This window comes from Taudactylus pleione, unplaced genomic scaffold, assembly GCF_031769625.1.
Source record: "Taudactylus pleione unplaced genomic scaffold, aTauple2 ptg000329l, whole genome shotgun sequence".
In the NCBI taxonomy this organism is placed as follows: Eukaryota; Metazoa; Chordata; class Amphibia; order Anura; family Myobatrachidae; genus Taudactylus; species Taudactylus pleione.
Window position 1 is genome coordinate 13,609,225 of NW_028284730.1, and position 21,049 is coordinate 13,630,273.

Here is a 21,049-nt window from a genome sequence, read left to right on the forward strand (position 1 = left end):
TGGTGAAATGCAGGGGGCAGTAGTGAGAGGCAGGAGGCTGTTGTGAGAGGCAGGGGGCAGTAGTGAGATGGTGTAGTTTGTTATGACATGCAGGAAGCTGTGGCGAGATGAAATTGCTTTGGGACAATTTGAATCCCTTAACATAATCAGTAATACCTGGACTTAGAAGCCTATCACGGATTTGGAAGATTATACTTCTGGGTGCAGGCTTGCATTACTCTGAGGGGTACGCCACATGCAGATAAGTAGTGTTCCCGCTAGGCTGTTGCAGCAGTGCACCGCACCCTGCTCAATTTTAAAATGACAAAATGTGTCCAGGCCCAACACTGAAGCAGCCTGCTCGCAGCCGTCCCCACTCGTGGGCCGCAGTGTCCTTCGGGGGGAAAAAGTTGCGCATGGCCTCTATTCATAGTGAGGGGAGAACTTGAAGGCAGCCCAGCATATTCTAAGTCCTGGGCATGCCTCCCCCTCCCAAAGTGGCCACGCCACCTTCTCGGAAGTGCGCATGCTGAAGGCACAAGCAGAAGTGCCCCTTCTCCCGGACGGCACCCTAGATAAGTGGTTTTACTCTTTATCTTTGTGTATATGTGATATCACCCACAGGGACGGTCAGAGAAAGACCAACAGATAAGTAGATTGGCCTATTATTATTTGGCTCTCAGATTCATTTAAGCCTGACCTGTGCTTACCTTGTGTATACATTATCACACTATAGTACTTTCCGCTTTTCAATTATATACAGTAGTCACTCATTGGAGAATCTAATCTGATCCATTGTTTACATTGACAAACACCTAATATCGCGATCATTCTAGAAACAGATAAACCTATTTTATTTGACACTTTGGTACACAAGCACTTATGTAATAAGAAAGCTTCTAAACTGTATTTCTCCTTCATCCACTACAGTTTTCTCCCCAGCTGGGTGGCATCAAGAAGTAGCCGGGCGGGGGCCATTGCAATAATAAAATGTTTTAAACCTTGACCTTATAATGATTTGAAATAACATTTTATATATTAATTCTCCTTCTTATTAGAGGCCCAGTCATCTGATTATGAAAATACTGCAAACTCTGCAGGATCTGGTCCTTTTTATACAGCTTCCAGACACTGTCCCCACTTGCAGGCTTCCAAAGTGCCGGGTCGTAGGCGGTTTCTTGCCGGGTGGTGCACCCCCAAAGAACAGCCTAGGGAGAACACTGCACTAGGGGACACTGGAGCATAGACGGCGATAGAGTAGAGCCTATCTATGCTCCAGTGTCCCTTGTGGAATCACCGATAAATCCCTTTCTCTAAGTACCAAAATCCTATTTTCTCCTTCATCCACTAGGGGACACTGGAGCATAGACAGGCTCTACTCTACCACAGTCTATAACCCATTGTCTATGGTCAAGTGTCCCCTGTGGAATCAGAGAAAGGGGTTTATCGGTAAGTACCAAAGTCCTATTTTATCATGTAATATTTATTACTATTGTTAATTCAATATTGTTATTGAAGTGCTACTATACACACCACACACACAGTAACATAACTAGCTTGACAAGATGCAGTGTCATAATCTGTGATAATGCCACAATATCAGGCACTGAATGTTGGGAATGTTTAATATGTAGTGTCCTCTTTTTCAAGAGACCAAAAGTAATTAGACAATTAAATCAAAGCTGTGTCATGGACAGGTGTGGGCTATTTGTTTATCAATTAAGCAGGCAAATGGTCTGGAGTTGATTCCAAGTGTGGCATCTGCATTTGGAAACTGATGCTGTGAACCCACAACATGTGGTCAAAGGAGCCCTCAATGCAAGTGACACAGGTCGTCCTCAGGCTGCAAACACAACTAAATCCTTCAGAGAGATAGCGGGAATCTTAGCAATGGCCAAATCAATAGTTTGGTACATTCTGAGAAAGAGACCATACTGGTGAGCTCGGCAACATCAAAAAGGTTGGATGTCCATGGAAAACAACAGTAGTGAATGATTGCAGGATCCTTTCCATGGTTAACAGAAACCCCTTCACAACATCCAGCCAATTGAAGAGCACTCTCCAGGAGACAGGCATATCCTTATCCAAGTCTACTATAATGAGAAGAATTCACGAAAGAAAATACAGAGGGCTCAGCCCAATGTGCAAACCTTTCATAAAGCTAGGTACACACAGCAGTGATGTCGTTACGATTTGGCTGGTACACATCGTCCAGTGTGTACCTAGCTTTAGCCTCAGGAATAGAAAGGCCAGATTAGACTTTGCCAAAAAACATCTAAAAAAGGACAGCCCAGTTCTGGAACAGCATTCTTTGGACAGATGAAACTAAGAGCAACCTGTAACAAATGATGGGAAGAAAACATTAGGAATGGCTCATAACCCGAAGCATACCACATCATCAAACATGGTGGAGGCAGTGTGATGGCATGGCCATGCATGGCTTCCAATGGCACTGGGTCACTAGTGTAGGCAGAAGCAGCTGGGTGAATTATGAAGTGTATAGGGATATACTGCCTGCTCAGATTCAGACAAATTCAGCACAGTTGATAGGAAGGTGCCTCACAGTAAAGATGGGCAATGAACCACAACATACTGTAAAAGCAAACCAGGAGCTTTTTTTAAAGGCAAAGAGGAATATTCTGCAATAGCCAAGTCAATCACCTGAACTTCACTTGCTGAACTTCCTCTTTCCTACCTGGTGCTTCAAAACACACCGAGTTGATGCAACAAACTGCTGAGATACAGACCAGAGTGTAATAGAAGCACCAGAGCAGAGAGTGACACCCCAGGCACGAAAGAGGAACTGCACAGGTTGTGACAGGTGCAGGGTGCTGGAATATACGAAAACTTTTTTTTTTTTCCTCAATCACCCTCCAACAATAAACATGCCAATGTCCCCATTCCCCATGGTGCAGGTTATCATACACTTATGGGAGAGACTATGGCCATAGGGAAGGCAACCTGCCATGTCAGTAGCTTTAGAAGAAAGCCATATAAGGGTGTACACAGGACGTACTAGGATTTTCTGAGCGGGGGAAAAAAAAAAAAAAAAAAAGAGAAGAAGCCACAACTTTCAGCAGTGGATCACTCTGCTCGTGCGTCGATGAAGAACGCAGCTGCGAGAATTACTCTGATCATTCAACAGTAGTAAACTTCAGACAAAACATTAATGTCCCGTAGTGTGGTGAGTAATCTGGAGGTGGTTCATTAAGACTTTTTTTAACCCATAGGAAATATTTTATGTTGTCCGCACAATTTCTAAAAGATCAAATTTAAAACCTGGAGTTAAGTCTTTATTATGGTCCTTGGATTGTTTGTTTTTATTTTTACTTATAATTGAAGTCCACTGTGGATGTTTTTCTCATTTGAAGCACTGTCTTCGGTTATAAACTGTGGACTCTACGGGACATTAATGTTTTGTCTGAAGTTTACTACTGTTGAATGATCAGAGTAATCTGCTAAAATCTGAGGCTGTATTTACACCGTTTTTATTACTCAAGTGTCAAGATTGCAGATACACTGCACAAAGAGAAATAAAATTACTTTGCACTTTATGAAGAGAATTCAATCAGATACATTGGGCCAAATGTAATCGGGTGAGAGTTTAGAAAAGTGAGAGTTTCTGACACTTTTTAAACTTTGCCAATGTAATAGAGACCAAAAACAAAGTAACAGAGCAAACTTGCATGTTTTTTTAGACTTAAACTCTCACGATTTAAAATCTCATTCAGATGATTTCCCATTTTGAAGATAAAACTCAACCAATGTGAGAGTTTACTGCTAAACTCTCACATTTTCTAAACTCTCACCCTATTACATTTGGCCCATTGTGTTCTGAGGACTCATGGGCTCTTTTACATGATTTTATAAGGGTTTTTTGTCTATATGTATAACTCTGAATAAATTGTGAATATCTTTTTATGCACAATCGTGGCTCAACATATTTGTCAATATACAGAATAAGGTCAGCGCAATTCACTATTTTCCAATTTTTCCTTGAGTGTAATACAGAAACCTCCGTTTGGCCTGCTGCAGTATTTTTTCTATTTTTATTGATGTATCTAATTAGTGATTGATTGGAGATGAACTAACCACTGGGTATACCCTATTTACTGTAAACCCAGCCATCCTTGGCGCTAATAGAAACCCTAATATTTGGTCTAAAAAAAAAAAAAAGGGACTACAGAAAAAATATGAGATATGGTAAGAACTTACCCTTGTTATCTCTATTTCTACGAAGTCCATAGGGTTCCACAGGATACCTTGGGGTATAGGTGTGACGTCAGTCGCATGGCACCAAAGAGTTAAGCTTTCAGCCTCCCAGGATGCACTAGGTCCCCCTCCTATACCCCGCCCCCGGGCCAAGGCACCTCAGTTAGTTACCAAGCCATAGGCCGGAGGAGGAGAAGGAAGAGAGAGAACAAAGATCTGGACACATACAAGAATCACATTCTCACCAGAGGGAGACGGAAAACCGGTGACCAGAGCAAAGCCCATCTGCAGCACAGGTGCGACAGGGCGGGAGTCCTGTGGAACCCTATGGACTTCGTAGAAATAGAGATAACAAGGGTAAGTTCTTACCATATCTCATATTTTCTACTTCAGGGTCCATAGGGTATCCACAGGATACCTTGGGGATGTCCCAAAGCAGTATCCTTTAAGGGTGGGGACGCTCCTGTGCAGAAAGGAGAATCCGCCGCCCGAAGGAAGCATCCTGAGAGGCGAAGGTGTCAAACCTGTAATACCTCACGAAGGTATGGACAGAAGACCACGTAGCAGCCTTGCAGATCTGAACTGCCGAGGCACCACGTCGAGCTGCCCACGAAGGACCCACAGACCTAGTGGAATGAGCCTTCAGAGAAGGAGGGACCGGTAGGCCTTCATGAAGATAAGCTTCAGAAATAGCCATACGGATCCAGGCTGCCAAAGTTTGCTTTGAAGCAGGCCAACCCTTTTTACAGAAGCCATAGAGGACAACAAAGCGTCCGACTTCCTAAACAAAGAAGTGCGGTCCACATAAGTCCTTAAGGCCCGCACAACATCCAAAGAGGCCTCACCCACGGAAAGACCCGGTGAGTTAAAGGCCGGAACAACTATTTCCTCGTTAACATGAAACTGGGAAACAACTTTGGGAAGAAACTCGGGCCGAGTGCGGAGCACTGCCCTGTTCCCATGAAAAACCAAGAAAGGGGGTCTACAAGAAAGAGCCCCTAACTCAGAAACACGTCTGGCTGAAGCAACGGCCAGAAGGAAAACAGTCTTAGCTGTTAGCCATTTAATATCCACTGAGCCCAGTGGTTCAAACGGCGGTCCTTGGAGAGCCCTCAGGACCACAGCCAAATCCCAAGGCGCCACAGGTGGAACAAAGGGCGGCTGAATACGGAGAACACCTTGCATAAAGGTGCGCACATCCGGGATTGTAGCAATCCTACGGTGAAACCAGACAGATAGGGCCGAAACCTGTACCTTCAAAGAAGCAAGGCGAAGCCCATGATCTAGTCCCGCTTGCAGGAAGGCGAGAATCCGAGACAGACGAAACTCCCGCGGTGCATAACCTCTCGGTCGACACCACTGGAAGAACGTATGCCACACGCGATGGTATATCCTCGCGGAAGACGGTTTCCGAGCTCGTAACATGGTACGCACCACAGAGCTGGAAAACCCCCAGGACCTCAGCATGGCCGTCTCAACAGCCACGCCGCCAAAGACAGCCGAGTCAGGTCCGGGTGAAGACAAGGACCCTGAGACAGAAGGTCCGGTCGTAGCGGCAACCGCAGAGGACTGTCCACGGACAGACCCTGAAGGTCTGAGAACCAGTGCCGTCTGGGCCACGCGGGAGCTATCAACAGGAGCGTCCCTCCTTCCTGTTTGAATTTCCGGATTACCCGTGGAAGAAGGGAGACCGGAGGGAACAGGTATGCGAACCTGAACGTCCACCGGACGGACAGAGCATCCACCAGAGACGCCCCTTCGTCTCTTGTGCGAGACCCGTACACCGGCAACTTGTTGTTGTGCCGGGACGCCATGAGGTCGATTTCTGGAAGACCCCACCTGTCCACCAGTAGTTGAAAAACGTCCGGGTGCAGGGACCATTCCCCTGGATGAACGTCCTGGCGACTTAGAAAGTCCGCCTCCCAATTTAGCACTCCCGGGATGAAGACCGCTGATATGGCCGGAAGATTGCGCTCCGCCCAAACCAGGATCCGAGAGACCTCTACGAGAGCCGCCCGACTGCGAGTTCCTCCTTGCCTGTTTATGTAGGCCACGGTGGTAGCATTGTCCGACTGGACCTGCACCGGGTGACCCTGGAGAAACCGCTGTGCCTGCAGGAGAGCATTGAAGACCGCACGGAGTTCCAAGATATTTATTGGAAGCTCCGCTTCTGTCGGTGTCCACCTGCCCTGGAACAAGTGTGGACCCGAAACTGCTCCCCAGCCCCGAAGACTGGCGTCCGTTGTCAACAGGACCCAATTTGGAACCCAGAACGGACGTCCCTTGTTGAGGTGGGTCGTCTTTAACCACCACGCAAGGGACAGGCGAACCTCCGGGGTGAGCACAATCGTCTGGAACTTCAGAGACTGAGGCAGCCCGTTCCACTTGGACAGGATCAGGTGCTGCAGAGGTCTGGAGTGAAACTGGGCGTATTCCACCATGTCGAACACCGACACCATGGAGCCCAGTAACCTCATCGCCGAGTGTAAGGACACCCGGCGGCTGTGCAGACAACTGCGCACCCTTGACTGTAAAGCAGAGATCTTGTCCTCCGTCACGAAGATCCTTTGCTGTCCCGAGTCCAATAAGGCTCCAAGATGCAGAATCCTCCGAGACGGGATTAGAGTGGACTTCTGCCAGTTGATTAGCCAGCCGTGCCGTTGCAGCAGTGCAATGGTCAGGTCCAAGTGGTGTAACAGGAGCTCTGGAGATCCTGCCACCAATAACAGGTCGTCCAAGTACGGCAACATGCGGACTCCTTGCAGCCGCAGAGAAGCCGCCATGACCGCCATAGCGTCCTGTATGTCCAATGACACCATGTAGTCCCCAGGTTCCAGCGCCAGAATGATGGACCGTAGGGTCTCCATCCGAAACTTCGGGACCCGCAAAGACTTGTTGAGTGCTTTGAGGTTGAGAATCGGACGATATGACCCATTGGGTTTCTGTACCAAAAATAGATTTGAATAGAAACCCTGGCCCCTCTGGGAGAATGGAACAGGCACTATAACTCCAGCCTGGAGCATAGTGTGCAATACCTTCCGCAGCTCCGTAGCCTTGTTCCGGTCTGATGGTAGACCCGTGGTGAAGAATCGAGCCGGGGGTCTGTGCCGGAAGGAGAGGGCGTACCCGTGAGAGACCACCTCCAGAACCCAAGTGTCTGTCGTAGTGAACGACCAACACCGGGAGAACTGCAGCAGGCGGCCTCCCACCCTGGGATCCCCCAAGGGGAGACCCGGACCGTCAGGCCGCAGGCTTGTCATCTGGCTTGGGGGCCGGACGTCTGGTACTCCATGCCTGTTTCCGGGGCTTGACCGATTTCTTAGGGCCAGCCTGTCGAGGAAACGACTGTGGTTTGGGCCTGCCCTGGGCCCTAGATGACCGAAAGGACGATGGTCCAGAACCAGAAGGAGCAGCGGCCGACGGGAGACAAGCAGATTTGGCTGCCGCCAGCGTGGCCACAATCTTATCCAGATCCGGACCGAAGAGAACTTCTCCGGTAAACGGCAACGCTTCCAGACCTTTCTTGGATCTGCGTCCGCCTTCCAGGATCGCAGCCACAAGGTGCGACGAGCAGCTACCGCTGCTGAAGAAATTCTAGACACCAGAGTACTAATGTCTAGAGCCGCCTCGTTGATGTAGGTGGCCGACTCACGGAGATTGCCAATCAACTCCGCCTGTTTGGCCGGACAGTCGGATTCAAAAGAAGCCTCTAATGAATCCGCCCAGCGCTCCATCGCTCTGGCAACCCAGCAAATGGCCATAGCCGGCCGTGCTGCCCCCCCTGCAAGGGAATAAGCGGACTTCAGGCAGATTTCTACCTTGCGGTCCGTAGCATCCTTAAGGGAGGACATGGATGGCATCGGCAATGTGGCACTACGGACAAGACGGGTCACGTGAGAATCCACCTGTGGAGGGGATTCACACTTAGCAAAATAATTATCCGCGAACGGATAAGCCACCGCCAGGCGTCTCTGCGGCTGGTATCTTTTGCCAGGTTGTTTCCACGCCTTCCTCTAAATGGTCCACCAACTGACCCGAAAGAGGAAAGACTGTGGCATCGCCCTTCACATCTTTGAAAAAGGCATACTTAGATTTAGCCGCTGGGGGAACTTCGTCCTCAATCACCAAGGCTGTGCGGACCGCCCGAATAAGTCCAGGAATATATACTTTGGACTTAGCATCAGCGTCCTTAGTATGGAAAGGTTCCTGATCGTAAGGATCCAGAATCTCCCCATCATCAGACGTCCCTTCGTCATCCTCATAAGGAGCGGACAGAGACGCCACCGGCCTTTTATGAGGCCGCATCACAGACTCCCCTTGCAACACATCCGACAAGTGCTGTACAGAACTCGTCAGGGAGTTAACCCACGCTGGCTCCTGAGAACCCGGGAGCGGGGAAATAGGGAGAGTGTGGGGTACCACCAATTGTCGTGGGAACCCCTGCATGGGTGACGACACCACAGACTGCTGGGACAAACCCATCGGAGTAAACGCGGGCTGCGGAGCTAACTGGCCCACTAAAGCTGTTAACGCCTGAGCGAAACAAGCCCAGGGCGGCTCCTGTACCGGTGCTGTAACCGTAATAGGCCGCGCCATGGACAAACACTGCCGGCAAAGGCCCTCCGCGCTACCCTCCCCCTCCGCTAACGGTACTTTGCACGTGGTACACTGTAGCCGGAGGGGAAAATCACTTTCAGACATTATGGCACCACGTATGTGACCTCTCTCACCAATTAAGTATTAAATAGGCGAGAGACCACCCTGCAGCACCGCACCGCAAGGGCTTTAGCAGAAAGAACAGGGACAGTAATAAAGCTGACAGTTTAGAGAAGAAAAGTTACAGGCAGCGCTAGCACAGTCACATACAATGCAGAGAAATAACAATTCCTGCACTAACAGCGCTGATCACTCAACTACACAGACACAGGGCCTGGTAGGACACAGCGCTGCATACACAGACCTGAGCCACAGCGGAGGAGAGGTATGCGGGGGGACCCAGACCACGATGCTTCCTTCCAGACTTCCAGCAGCGTTCACCATGCGTTGCAGAGAAGATGGCCGCCGAGGAGCAGAGAGAAGCTGGCCTGGGGGAGGAGCGCTGACACAGGACCAGTCAGCACAGTGCAGAGAGGGCTGTGTGCAGCGGGGGAGGCGCCGGCTGTGAGACAGGGAAGGCGCGCTCCCCTGGCATGCATTTAACCCCTGGGACGCCGCAGCGCTACCGCTCTGCTGCGGTCCGCTGTCCCAGGGGGTAGTGGAAGCGCAGGTTGGTCGCCTGGCTCCACGCTGCAGCCAGTCCCCAGGGAGCCCCCTGCCTGGGGACTTAGGACCATGTGATCAGCGGGGACCCACCGCGGGACCCCGCTGCTTACCTCTGTCCCCCTTGAATCCGGCCATGGTCCGGAGCATCTGGGGTCACCGCTAGCTGTGACCCCAGACGCCCACCAGCATCCCCGGATCAGTACCGGCGTTCTGGTACCGGCGGGGTGTAGGGAAGACAGCATGGACGTCAGGACTGACTGTCCATGCTGTTCATCCAGATGTGCAGCCACAGCTGCATGAAGAAAAAGCTTCAGGGGCTCTTCTAGCCCCCACTCCAACAGGTGCACCCGACTCCGGCTGGGCACCAAACTAAACTGAGGTGCCTTGGCCCGGGGGCGGGGTATAGGAGGGGGACCTAGTGCATCCTGGGAGGCTGAAAGCTTAACTCTTTGGTGCCCTGCGACTGACGTCACACCTATACCCCAAGGTATCCTGTGGATACCCTATGGACCCTGAAGTAGAAAATTAGAGTTATGGCAAGAACTTACATTACCTCTCTTTCTTCGAAGTTCATAGGGTCCACAGGGAGACCTTAGGGTGTAGGTGGTGGATCTGGAATCCGGGCACCAGGCAGTTTAAGCTTTCAGTTCCCAGGATGCACTGGTCCACTCTCCCTATACCCCGCCCGAACCACCGCAGTTCGAAATAAGCCAAAGGTTGGAGGAGAATAAGAGAGAAGGAAGACTGGTACACACAAGAATAACACTCTCACAGAGAAGGAGACGGGAAACCGGTGACCAGAAACATAGCCCATATGAAGCCAGGAGCGTCAGGGAGGGTGCCCTGTGGACCCTATGGACTTTGAAGAAAGAGAGAGTAAACAAAAGGTAAGTTCTAACCATAACTATAATTTTCTTCTTCAAGGTCCATAGGCTCCACAGGGAGACCTTTGGGGATGTCCCAAAGCAGTCCTTTTAAGGGTGGGGACGCTCCTGCGCGGAGAGGAGAATCCGGTGCCCAAAAGGAAGCATGCCGAGAGGCGAAGGTATCAAAAGCATAGAACCTCAGAAAGGTCTGGACAGAAGACCACGTGGCCACCTTACAAAGCTGAACAGCCGAGGCGCCACGGCGAGGTGCCCACAGACAGAGTAGAAGGAGCAGTAACAGAAGCCAGAACAGGAAGGCCTGCCTGTGTGTAAGCCTCAGAGATAAGTCATATGAAGCCATCTAGCCAATGTTTGCTTATTACAAATAGAGCACAAATCCTGCACCAGCCATCTATTTTGTAATTAATAGTTAACAGTTTTGTTTGTCCTCTCTCCAATTAGCTGTTAATCAATTCATCTGTATCGACACAATAAATATAAAGCTTGCTGAGGTGCTAACCACTACTTAAAACATTATAGAAATCACATATACAAAGAAAAAAAGTAAGTAGCTTTAATGGGTGCACTGGGACCCACGTTGGTAATTTAAAATGTAATATTTTTAATAGGTATGCATTAAAATCTCACTATATTAAATTTGCTAAGACGGTGAAATATAAAAAGATAGAATTTTGCAAAAGAGAGGAAAATTAATGTGTACAATAAAATATGCAAAAACAAAACAGTTGTCAATTTGTCAGTTTCAATATGATCAGTGTTTAGTAGCACAGTGGTTCATTACTTATTATAGTTTATTCTGTTATATGTGTTGCAAATAATTATTTCTTAAGGTTAAATGCCTTCATCAGCTCCTAGAAGGAAGTAGCAAACTGTATAAAAAAATGCAGTGACTAATATTGTGTATAGTTTTCCAAACTGATACAATGTCTTCTCTTCCTATACTTAGATGCCTTATCCTTATGTATTGCCATGCAATGCTTATAGTAAATATTTGTTAGCTAGGCAATATACACCAATATATGTTGTAGTTCTGAGTCTCTTAGCAGTAAGGTTAAATCCCACACAGCAGGTATATGTTAGTATATAATTGGTCAACACACCTAGTATTAATGGGTCTCCACTACATGTGATAAATAATAGTAATAGTTCCCATTATATCATGTGTGTGAAAAAAGTTTTTATAGGTAAAAATGTTAACCTTTGCAGCTCTGGGTATTCATGTATACAATAGTGCAGCTGAACCTTTAGCCAATTGTAATCATTCCCAGCACTGTGTATAGTACATGTATCAATTTTATACATCAGTAGCTGGAGCATAGGCCTCATATATTTAGCATAGCTTTCACTAATTGTAGGCAATGGCAATTAGCCTCAGCACCTTGTATAGTGCATATATCATTTTACTTTGACATCAATGGCTGGGATTTATATCCATTTAGCAACATATTTAACATTGAATATTAGTTACATGACATTGACAATCAGTTACAGACCGCCCACGGCCGTTTCACCGGTCAGGCTTTCTCAAGGCAAGAATGGGCGACCATCAGTCAGTATGTGGCCCAGAAGTTGATTGACAGCATGCCAGGGCGAATGCAGAGGTCTTGAAAAAGAAGGGTCAGCACTGCAAATATTGACTCTTTGCATAAACTTAATGTAATTGTCAATAAAAGCCGTTGACACTTATGAAATGCTTGTAATATTACTTCAGTATACCATAGTAACATCTGACAAAAAGGTCTAAAGACACTGAAGCAGCAAACTTTGTGAAAATCAATACTTGTGTCATAAGTTTCATATGAGAGGCTGAAGGCCCCTGGGCTGAGTAGGGCATAATTATTAGAAGTGCATAATTTGTAAAAGTGCATTTCTTACCAAATTCGGCATTATACCGGCATTAAACCGAAGTTAAACAGAAGGAGACCACTCTAACCTGAAACTATTCATTAACAAGAACATATGGACAAAGTATAATCAAGAAATGTGAGTTCACAATATCTACACTACAAGCAACTGCTGTCTGCATCACCTGGACAATCCTCACTGGCCTCTGTTTGCTCACTATAAGAGCTTACACTTGCTAATATTTGTACTGACTCGCTCGTATCACAAACAACTCATAGCTTACTGTATTCAGTGCCTATTTCAGTTTATTTCTTAGAAATGTCTTCCCACCTCTTTTCTTTTCCTAGCCTGTCATCTATCTTCTAATTCAGTTTACTTTACAATTCCATTTCTCCTCTTTTCCTCTCAATAATAGTTTGGAAATTTTGTAAGCACATTTTCCTCCATTGTACTATTACTTGCTCCTCTGCAATGATACTTTATTCCTACATCTAGGTTTTCCTCCCCCTACTCAACTCTTCCACACCATTATCATGTGTACCTCCCCCTCCACTCATTGTCTACCTAATCCTCTGCTCTACCCCCTTTTTCCACCTATATAATTTCCCCTTGTCTCCTCCACCTCCTTCTTCCTTTATCTCCCCTCCTCTGTCTGCCGTCCTCCCTCTCCTCTCACACTACTACACTTTCATTCTCTTCTACCCCTTCTATGTCCTACTACCCTACTGATAATCCTTCCTCCAAACCTCCTCTCCATGTCACCCCACCCCACCCCCATCATATTAAACTCCCTCCCTGCCAACCACCTACAGGTTCCCTTCACAGCACTGGTCCCCGCATAATCTCTCCACTACATTCATCTCGGCCCCCCATATTAAACTCACCTTCTTGCTACAGCAACACAAATAAGCTAATTCATATCTCTCCCACAAACATTGTCCCTCTATCCTGTGCCCTCTGGAATGCCAGATCAGTATGTAACAAACTCGTACCCACCCATGACCTTTTCATCTCAAAAAACTTGCATCTCCTAGCCATTACTGAAACCTTGATTTCACCCTCTGACACCACCTCCCCTGCTGCTCTCTCCTCTGGGGGCCTCATCTTCTCTCATACCCCTTGGCCTGGGGGTCGCCATGGTGGTGGGGTAGGGGTCCTTCTATCCCCCGGCACCTCCTACCAACTACTGCCCTCTGAACCATCTCTTACTTGCTCTACATTTGAGGATCATGCCATACGCCTCTTCCAACCAGCTCACCTTAGAGTAGCTGTTATTTACCGTCCCCCTGGCCCTCCTTCCAAATTCATTAACAGCTTCGCTTCCTGGCTTCCTCATTTTCTCTACTCTGACCTTTCCTCTCTTATCCTAGGTGACTTCAATATTCCTATTGATAGCCCCACAGAAGCCTCTGCCTCCAAACTCCTTACCCTCACCTCTTCATTTGGTCTCTCCCAATGGACCTCCTCACCCTCCCATGAGTGGGCATTCACTTAACCTGGTCTTCTCTCACCGTTGTAATATTTCTGATTGCTCCAATTCCCCATTCTCCCTCTCTGACCATCACCTTCTCTCTTTTAACCTATCCCTCTCTCCTTCCCTTCCTCTACCTCCTAAGGCCACCATCACTAAGCTCACTAAGTGTAACATTGACGCTATTGACACCATTTCTTTTTCGTCCCAGCTGGACTCACTTGTCTCCCCTATCCTGTCTCTCTCCTGCCCTGAACAAGCCATTTCTCTATACAATACCTCCCTTACTTCTGCTCTGGACTCTGATCACTATTCACCCTCGCAGATTTACACCTCAACCTTGGCATTCCAAATGCACCAGATACCTGCAAAAGTGTTCGCGAACTGCCGAGCGACAGTGGAGAAGATCATGCTCTAAGGCTGATTTTCTCCATTTCAAATGCTCTCATCATACAGTGCTGCCCTTTCCCTCTCTAAACAGTCATATTTCAAGAACCTCATCTTCTCTCAGTCCTCAAATCCCCAACGTCTCTTCACCACCTTAAACTCCCTCCTCCGCCCACCCCCTCCTCGCTCTCTGCCCTTGACTTTGCTACCTACTTTACATCTAAAATTGACTCCATACGTCAGGACATCATATCGCACCAGTCCCCCTGCTATCCACCTCCTTTCTTCCCAGATCACCCCTCTCCTTCCATTTTACCGACTCTAACTTTCTTCTCCCCTGTATCTGGAGAGGAAGTCATGTCCCTCATCCAGTCCTCCCCCCCCTTCCACCTCCCCCCTTGACCCTATCCCTTCACATCTCCTCCGCTACCTCTCTCCTTCTGCCTGCTCCCATCTTGCCCACCTCCTTAATCTCTCCCTATCATCAGGCACTGTCCCGTCCGCATTCAAACATGCCCTTGTCTCCCCCATACTAAAAAACCTACCCTTGATCCTAACACTCTCTCCAACTACCGTCCCATCTCTCTCCTCCCTTTTGCCTCCAAGCTTCTTGAGCGGATTGTCTACAAACGCCTCACCACCTTTCTTTTCTCTCACTCCCTCCTTGACCCTTTTCAGTCCGGCTTCCGTTCTCTCCACTCCACTGAAACTGCCCTCACTAAACTCAGCAATGACCTCCTTGTTGCCAAATCCAAGGGCCACTACCTCCCTGCTCATTCTCCTTGACCTCTCTGCTGCTTTCGACACTGTGGACCACCCTCTCCTTCTGCAAATCCTTCACTCCCTTGGTCTACGTGACACTGCCCTCTCCTGGCTATCCTCCTACCTCTCTGACCGATCCTTCTCAGTCTCCTCTCATGGCTCCTCTTCTCCCCCACAGCCTCTTGCAGTAGGTGTTCCCCAAGGTTCTGTTCTTGGACCTCTCCTATTCTCACTCTATACATCCTCACTAGGTGAACTCATCAGCTCTTTTGACCTCCAATATCATCTCTATTCTGATGATACTCAGATCTACCTTTCCTCCCCTGACCTCTCTCCTCACTCGTGTCTCCAACTGTCTCTCTGCCATCTCTTCCTGGATGTCCCAGCGATTTCTTAAACTTAATATGTCTAAGACTGAGCTAATCATCTTCCCTCCCCCTTACATAACCACATTTCCCACAATTTCCTTATCAATTGATGGCACAACTATCTCCTCTAGCCCCAAAGTGCGCTGTCTTGGAGTTATCCTGGACTCCTCCCTCTCCCTCAAACCACATATCCAGAATCTCTCACAGTCCTGTCGTTTTCATCTTAAAAATATTTCCAAGATTAGACCCTCTCTCACCCAGAATGCCACTAAAACCCTCATTCACTCATTGGTCATCTCCAGATTGGACTACTGTAACCTCCTCCTATCTGGTCTCCCCAAATCCCTTCTCTCCCCTCTCCAGTCTGTCCTCAATGCTGCTGCTCGGCTCATCTTCCTCTCAAAACGCTCTGCATCTGCCTCCCCTCTCCTACAAGCTCTCCACTGGCTCCCCTTCCCTTTTAGAACCCAATTTAAGGTTCTCACACTCACTTACAAAGCCCTCAGCCATTCCTCTCCCATTTACAACTCTGACATCATCTACCTTCACTCTCCTGTCTGCCCTCTTCGTTCAACAAATGCATGCCGCCTCTCATGCCAGCTGATTACTTCCTCCCGCCTCCAAGATTTTGCCCGCGCTGCTCCCCACCTTTGGAACTCTCTCCCGCTTCCCATCAGACTCTCCACCTCTCTTCAATCCTTCAAACGGGCTCTCAAGACCCACTATTTCATCAAAGCCTTTCAGCTCTCATCTTAACTTGCTGCTACATACTCCTCTCTCCCTGCCTACCGCATCTGCTTCACCCCTGTCTGTCTGTCCCTCCCCCTTAGAATGTAAGCTATGAGCAGGGCCCTCTACCCTCTTGTGCTTCTCCTTACTCTACCTTCATCTACTTCTTACTCTCTACCAGGGCACCTAACACTTGGTTGCTTTGCATTGTTGCTTATCTGGGTGTTATGATCGCGAATGCAGCAATATATATTATGCATGTCCTGTAATGTATTGTACTGTAAATCAATTTATGTACTTTGTAAGGAGCTGCGGAACACTTGTGGCGCCATATAAACGATATTATTATTATTATTAATTCTCAAACCTTGGCCATGGCTGTAGATATTACTAGGTTCACATGTGAGCAGAGATGTATGCATCTCTGTGGGCAGGTCGCTCCTATCCGTACGCTTTGAGTAATACCAGTCGTTATCAATGCGCACTTACACCAACCCTATCCTAGGTGCAAAAGATACATCAGCAAACACGCGGATTTATGCTTACAGCCAACTCTGCACAGCATGCAACTCCATTGTCACAGCCACAATGAACTTAGTCTATGTGTGAACGCTGCCTTACAACCTAGTTATGTTCATTTAGTCGCAAGAACAAATGAGGCTGAAATGGGTATCTGCATCACACAATTGTATACACTTGATTCTAGAGCATGAACAGAGTGAAAATTACGCAAGTGGGCGTTCACTCAACTTTGCATCAGCCCCCATGTCTTGAAGGCCAGATCAGACTGAGCAGTGTTCCTCTGAACGGGTGTATTTCCTGTGCCCCTTACCCTTTCTCCATCTCTCTGCAACACGCAAATCTTTTTTTCTCTCTGCAACTGCAGCAAAACCAACTTCAGTGAAGACCGACTCGCAATCAGCTCTTTGCAGAGCCCGTATACATCATCCTCAGACAGCAAGGAGACCGAGCTCAGAGGGGAGGACTGATACTTCTGCAGCACAAGCGCTGCCTGTTCCTGGAGAGTGGTAGAAAAGGGGCGGCATTGTATTAGGATATATGGATAGATCAACTATCAGCATACTGCATTTAATATTTTACATATATTGGTATGAGATGTATTCAGTATCCCGGCGGGCGAGATGCCAACGATCTAAATACCGGCACCAGAATCCCAACCGGCAAAAGTATCCTGACCACCAGCATCCCAAAGGTAAGTATCAAGGGTCAGGGGAGGTTTAGGGTTAGGCACTAGGGGAAGGTATAGGTTTAGGATCTAGCGGGTGTTAGTTTTGGGCAGCGGGGAGGGAGGGTTAGTTGTACTATACTTACCTACCGCTGTCGGGACCTTCACTGTTGGGATGCCGCTGTCTGTATTCTGACCAGCGGCATCCTGACCGCCGGGATCTCATACCCAACCCATTGGCATAATGTAAACATAAAAAGGAAAAGCTACATTGTTTCTTATACAAGCTGCATCTGATACATTACTACTTGTGACCGACAATACAACACTTCAAAAATCGTTAGACATATATAATGTTTTACAGGCAGGGGCTCCCTGCGATTCTCCACCACTTGCTGTACAAGATACAGTAACTTTCCCTACACTGACCCCTTGTCCTCGTCCTAACTATACCGGTTGTTTTATTACGCTGTGCTATTCCAAAGAATTGTCAATTTACATTTACTGTACTTATGTGATGTCCAAACACGCTGTATTATGTATATTCTCTGACCTGCACTGTTGACACTTTTTGGGGTCTTAAAAATAGTAAAGATAATAAAATATATCAGGTGCTGCACTTTACAAAGTGTTTGTCTTAAGCGGTAATGTAATATTGGATGAACATTATCACTCATCACCTAAGGGTACTGCGAGACTTATTAGGGGTCACTTTCACCTACATGCTGCACCATTATATACCTTAATCACTTCAGGAACCACAAAGGCCTCATCTGGGTTAATCTGCGCACCTAGAACTGCCCCCACGGTCCAGCGTAGAGGTTTGATGACCAGCTGTCTCATGCCCCACGAGATCCAGCCACTGGCAATTCCAGACACAAAATCCGACTCAATTTGCAGGGCACCCCGTCTGTCACAGCAGAAAAGTGTACATATATATTAGAAGGCATATTTAACTACACTCCATCGGCCTCGGAGAGGCACAGCACTTTGTTTCCCCTCCTACCTGTCCAAATACTTGTTTTTGTCTCCATACCTACCTCTAACTCGCCCAAGGCTCTGCACTTGGCTCATTCCCTTCTCCCTCTACACTTTTACATCGTTGAGTTCATCAGCTACTTTTGCCACCAATACCAGCTGTAAGCTGAGGATACCCAAATGTACCTCTATTTCCCCCATTCCATATTGCCTGCTGTCTGTCGCCCATCTCCTCTTGTGTGATCCAAAGCTTTATTAAATGCAACATATCTAAAGCCAAAGTCAATGTTTCGCCCCCACCAATGTCCCTTCTCCATTGACGGCTCCCTCTCCTCTGTCCTACAGGTTTGCTGTATAGGCTTCATCCCGGATTCTGCCCTCCCCCTTCCTCCCACCCAATCCCTATTCCAAACCTGCCACTTCCACCTCCATATTCCTTCCTCATCCTGGAAGCCACTAAAACTATCATATACGCCCTATGTCTCAACATAACTACTGTAATCTAATCCTCTCTGCCCTACCGAACGCCAATCTTGCCACCTTAACGCTACTGTCCACATCTGTTACCTCCCTCTTTGCTCTACGTCTGTTGTCTCATCATTGGCTTCCTGTCCCCTACAGTGGTAAATTAAAAATTTCTCTCACTCTCCTACAAAGCCCTCGGCCACTCCTCTCTACATCTCCATCCTCATTCCCACCCACACTTACTCCCCCCCACATCGCTCTTCTAAGGACTTCTGCCTCTGCTCCCCACTGATCACCTCTTCCTGCCTTCAGAATTTTTCACACACTGCTTCCAACCTCTGAAATGCCCTCTCATGCGCAGACTGGCTTCCAACATCCTAGTTAGTAAATGTGCCCTTAAAACTCACCTCCTTTACTCAAACCGACCACTGCATCCTACAGACATGCCTCCTCACCCTCTTTGTGTCCAGCCATATTCCCAGTAGAGAAAGTGAGCTCTTGCGAGCAGGGCCCTATATATGGCACAACAGAACACTTGTGGCACCTTATAAATAAAAGATAATACTACTAATATGCTCTACCCCTTATATAGGTTCCGGACACAGTAGCCTGGAAGTTAGAAAGGGCACAGGCTGCACAGAACAGCCCTCAATGTAATTCTTTTGTGGATTGCAGATGACTCTCTAGCACTAGTCCTTTCTGCTGGTATTCACCTGAGCATTTCCTCCATTACCGTTCCCAAACCCAGGGCGGAGCAGCTCTTGCGGGTGAAATCCGACTGCAGCTGGCGCATTGTGACAGTGAGGAGTCCGTGATCCTTGGCATGTTCCACAATCAGGGGGATCCAAAAAGCCATCTTACTGTCCCAATCAGCACTGTCCACGTCCCTTGTCTGCTTGAAGGCAGAGAACAAAAAGGACATCCGTTCATCATCTTCCCAGTCCAAGGGATAAGGTGGTGCCATTGTAACCCTAGATCAAGGGGGGACCTAAAGAGTGAAAACAATGTGTGATTTTTTATTATAAATGTACAGAGCACTTTTTTAGGGTTTTATTTTACTTAGTAAACATACAAATATAAGGAGAAGATCTAAGGCGATACAAGCAAATGTAATAAGTGATTGAAATAAATTCAAACCACAAAACTGTAGAGACAGAGAGAGACGTCCGTAAAGAATCCAAAATATTATTTTCTTTTTATCCACAAAGGCTCCAAGATAAAAGTCCAAGTCTCTGCGGTTGTCTTTAAAATGCCCACAAGTCTAAGCACCAATGCAGTTTCAATTCAATAGGATCTTTATCAAGCTGTAACTAGAGTGGGCTGAAGTCTTTATTTATACCTCTGAACCGGAAGTGATGTCAGCGCAACATCCTTGCAAAGCATTCTGGGCCTGTACAGCTGTCCTTTCCTCTCCTTCAGTCCTCTTACCAGGCCACACTGGCTCCGGTATGGCACCCCGCTAGCTTCAGGCGACAGGGATCAGGTCCAAGAATAATTAATTTAAGCCAGGCCACCACTTGATAGCTGCTGGACACCCACAGGAAATGTCGTACCCGTTATCCACTGTTCATGCACTGTCCCAGCGGCACTGATGTAGAGCGGAATCCACACACATGTACTAGGAGCAGGTATGAATGCAGCGTGTAAGCTGCAATACTGGCAGAAATAGCTGACATCATTTCCAGTTCAGAGGTATAAATAAAGACTTCAGCCCACTCTAGTTACACCTTGATAAAGATCCTATTGGATTGAAACGGTGTTGGTGCTTAGACTTGTGGGTATTTTAAAGACAACCGCATAGACTTGGACTTTTATCTTGGAGCCTTTGTGGATAAAAAGAAAAAAATATTTTGGAAACTTTACAGACGTCTCTCTCTGTCTCTACGGTTTTGTGGTTAGAATTTACAGACGTCTCTCTCTGTCTCTACGGTTTTGTGGTTAGAATTTATTTAATCACTTATTACATTTGCTTGTATCGCCATAGATACATCCTTATATCTGTATGTTTACTGTTATTTCACCTGATTTGGGCAGAATTTGAGGAGTAGGATTGAGATGACATAAGAGAAAAAAATTGCGTCAGATTTTAACTCATTTATTATATCCTTTTTATTTTACTTAGACTAACAAAAAACAATTCCACAAGACAGCAGCAGAGGCGACAGTCAGTGGTGCGAGGTGAAGATATTGAGAAGCCTGTGGTCTACAAAACCATACAGCAGCACTGTGGGGCTGATTTGGAGTTATACACAAGCCAAGTTTGGAAATGGATCTTACATTTTTTGCACACTGAGCACATGCAACTTTAAGCAACTAAGGGCTATTCAGTATTGTACATATATCCAATGGATAAGGGCCTAAGGGCATTCGCACATAGGAAAAGTGCTCTATGGGCGTGAAGGCAGAATTGCAGGCTATTCACAGTTGAGCAAATACAGAGATCCATCTGATTTAGACCAATCTCTTGCAAGGGATGTAGTCTGCATCCTGGCGTGCGGGATGCCGACGGTTTATATAC

General features: G+C 47.3%; 1 protein-coding gene across 3 annotated transcripts in view; it reads right to left on the reverse strand.

Annotated features, from left to right (window-relative positions):
- CHMP7 (charged multivesicular body protein 7) overlaps positions 1 to 21,049 on the reverse strand; it is a 30,213-nt gene that overhangs the window by 7,415 nt on the left and 1,749 nt on the right. For all 3 annotated transcript variants that reach the window (XM_088443424.1, XM_088443425.1, XM_088443423.1), the window contains 3 exons: positions 19,245 to 19,519; positions 17,830 to 17,998; positions 16,735 to 16,920 (listed from right to left, as the gene is read on the reverse strand). In XM_088443424.1, coding sequence (XP_088299550.1) covers positions 16,735 to 16,920; positions 17,830 to 17,998; positions 19,245 to 19,495 — 606 coding nt within the window. In that variant the 5' untranslated portion in view covers positions 19,496 to 19,519. The remainder of the gene's footprint in view (positions 1 to 16,734; positions 16,921 to 17,829; positions 17,999 to 19,244; positions 19,520 to 21,049) is intronic.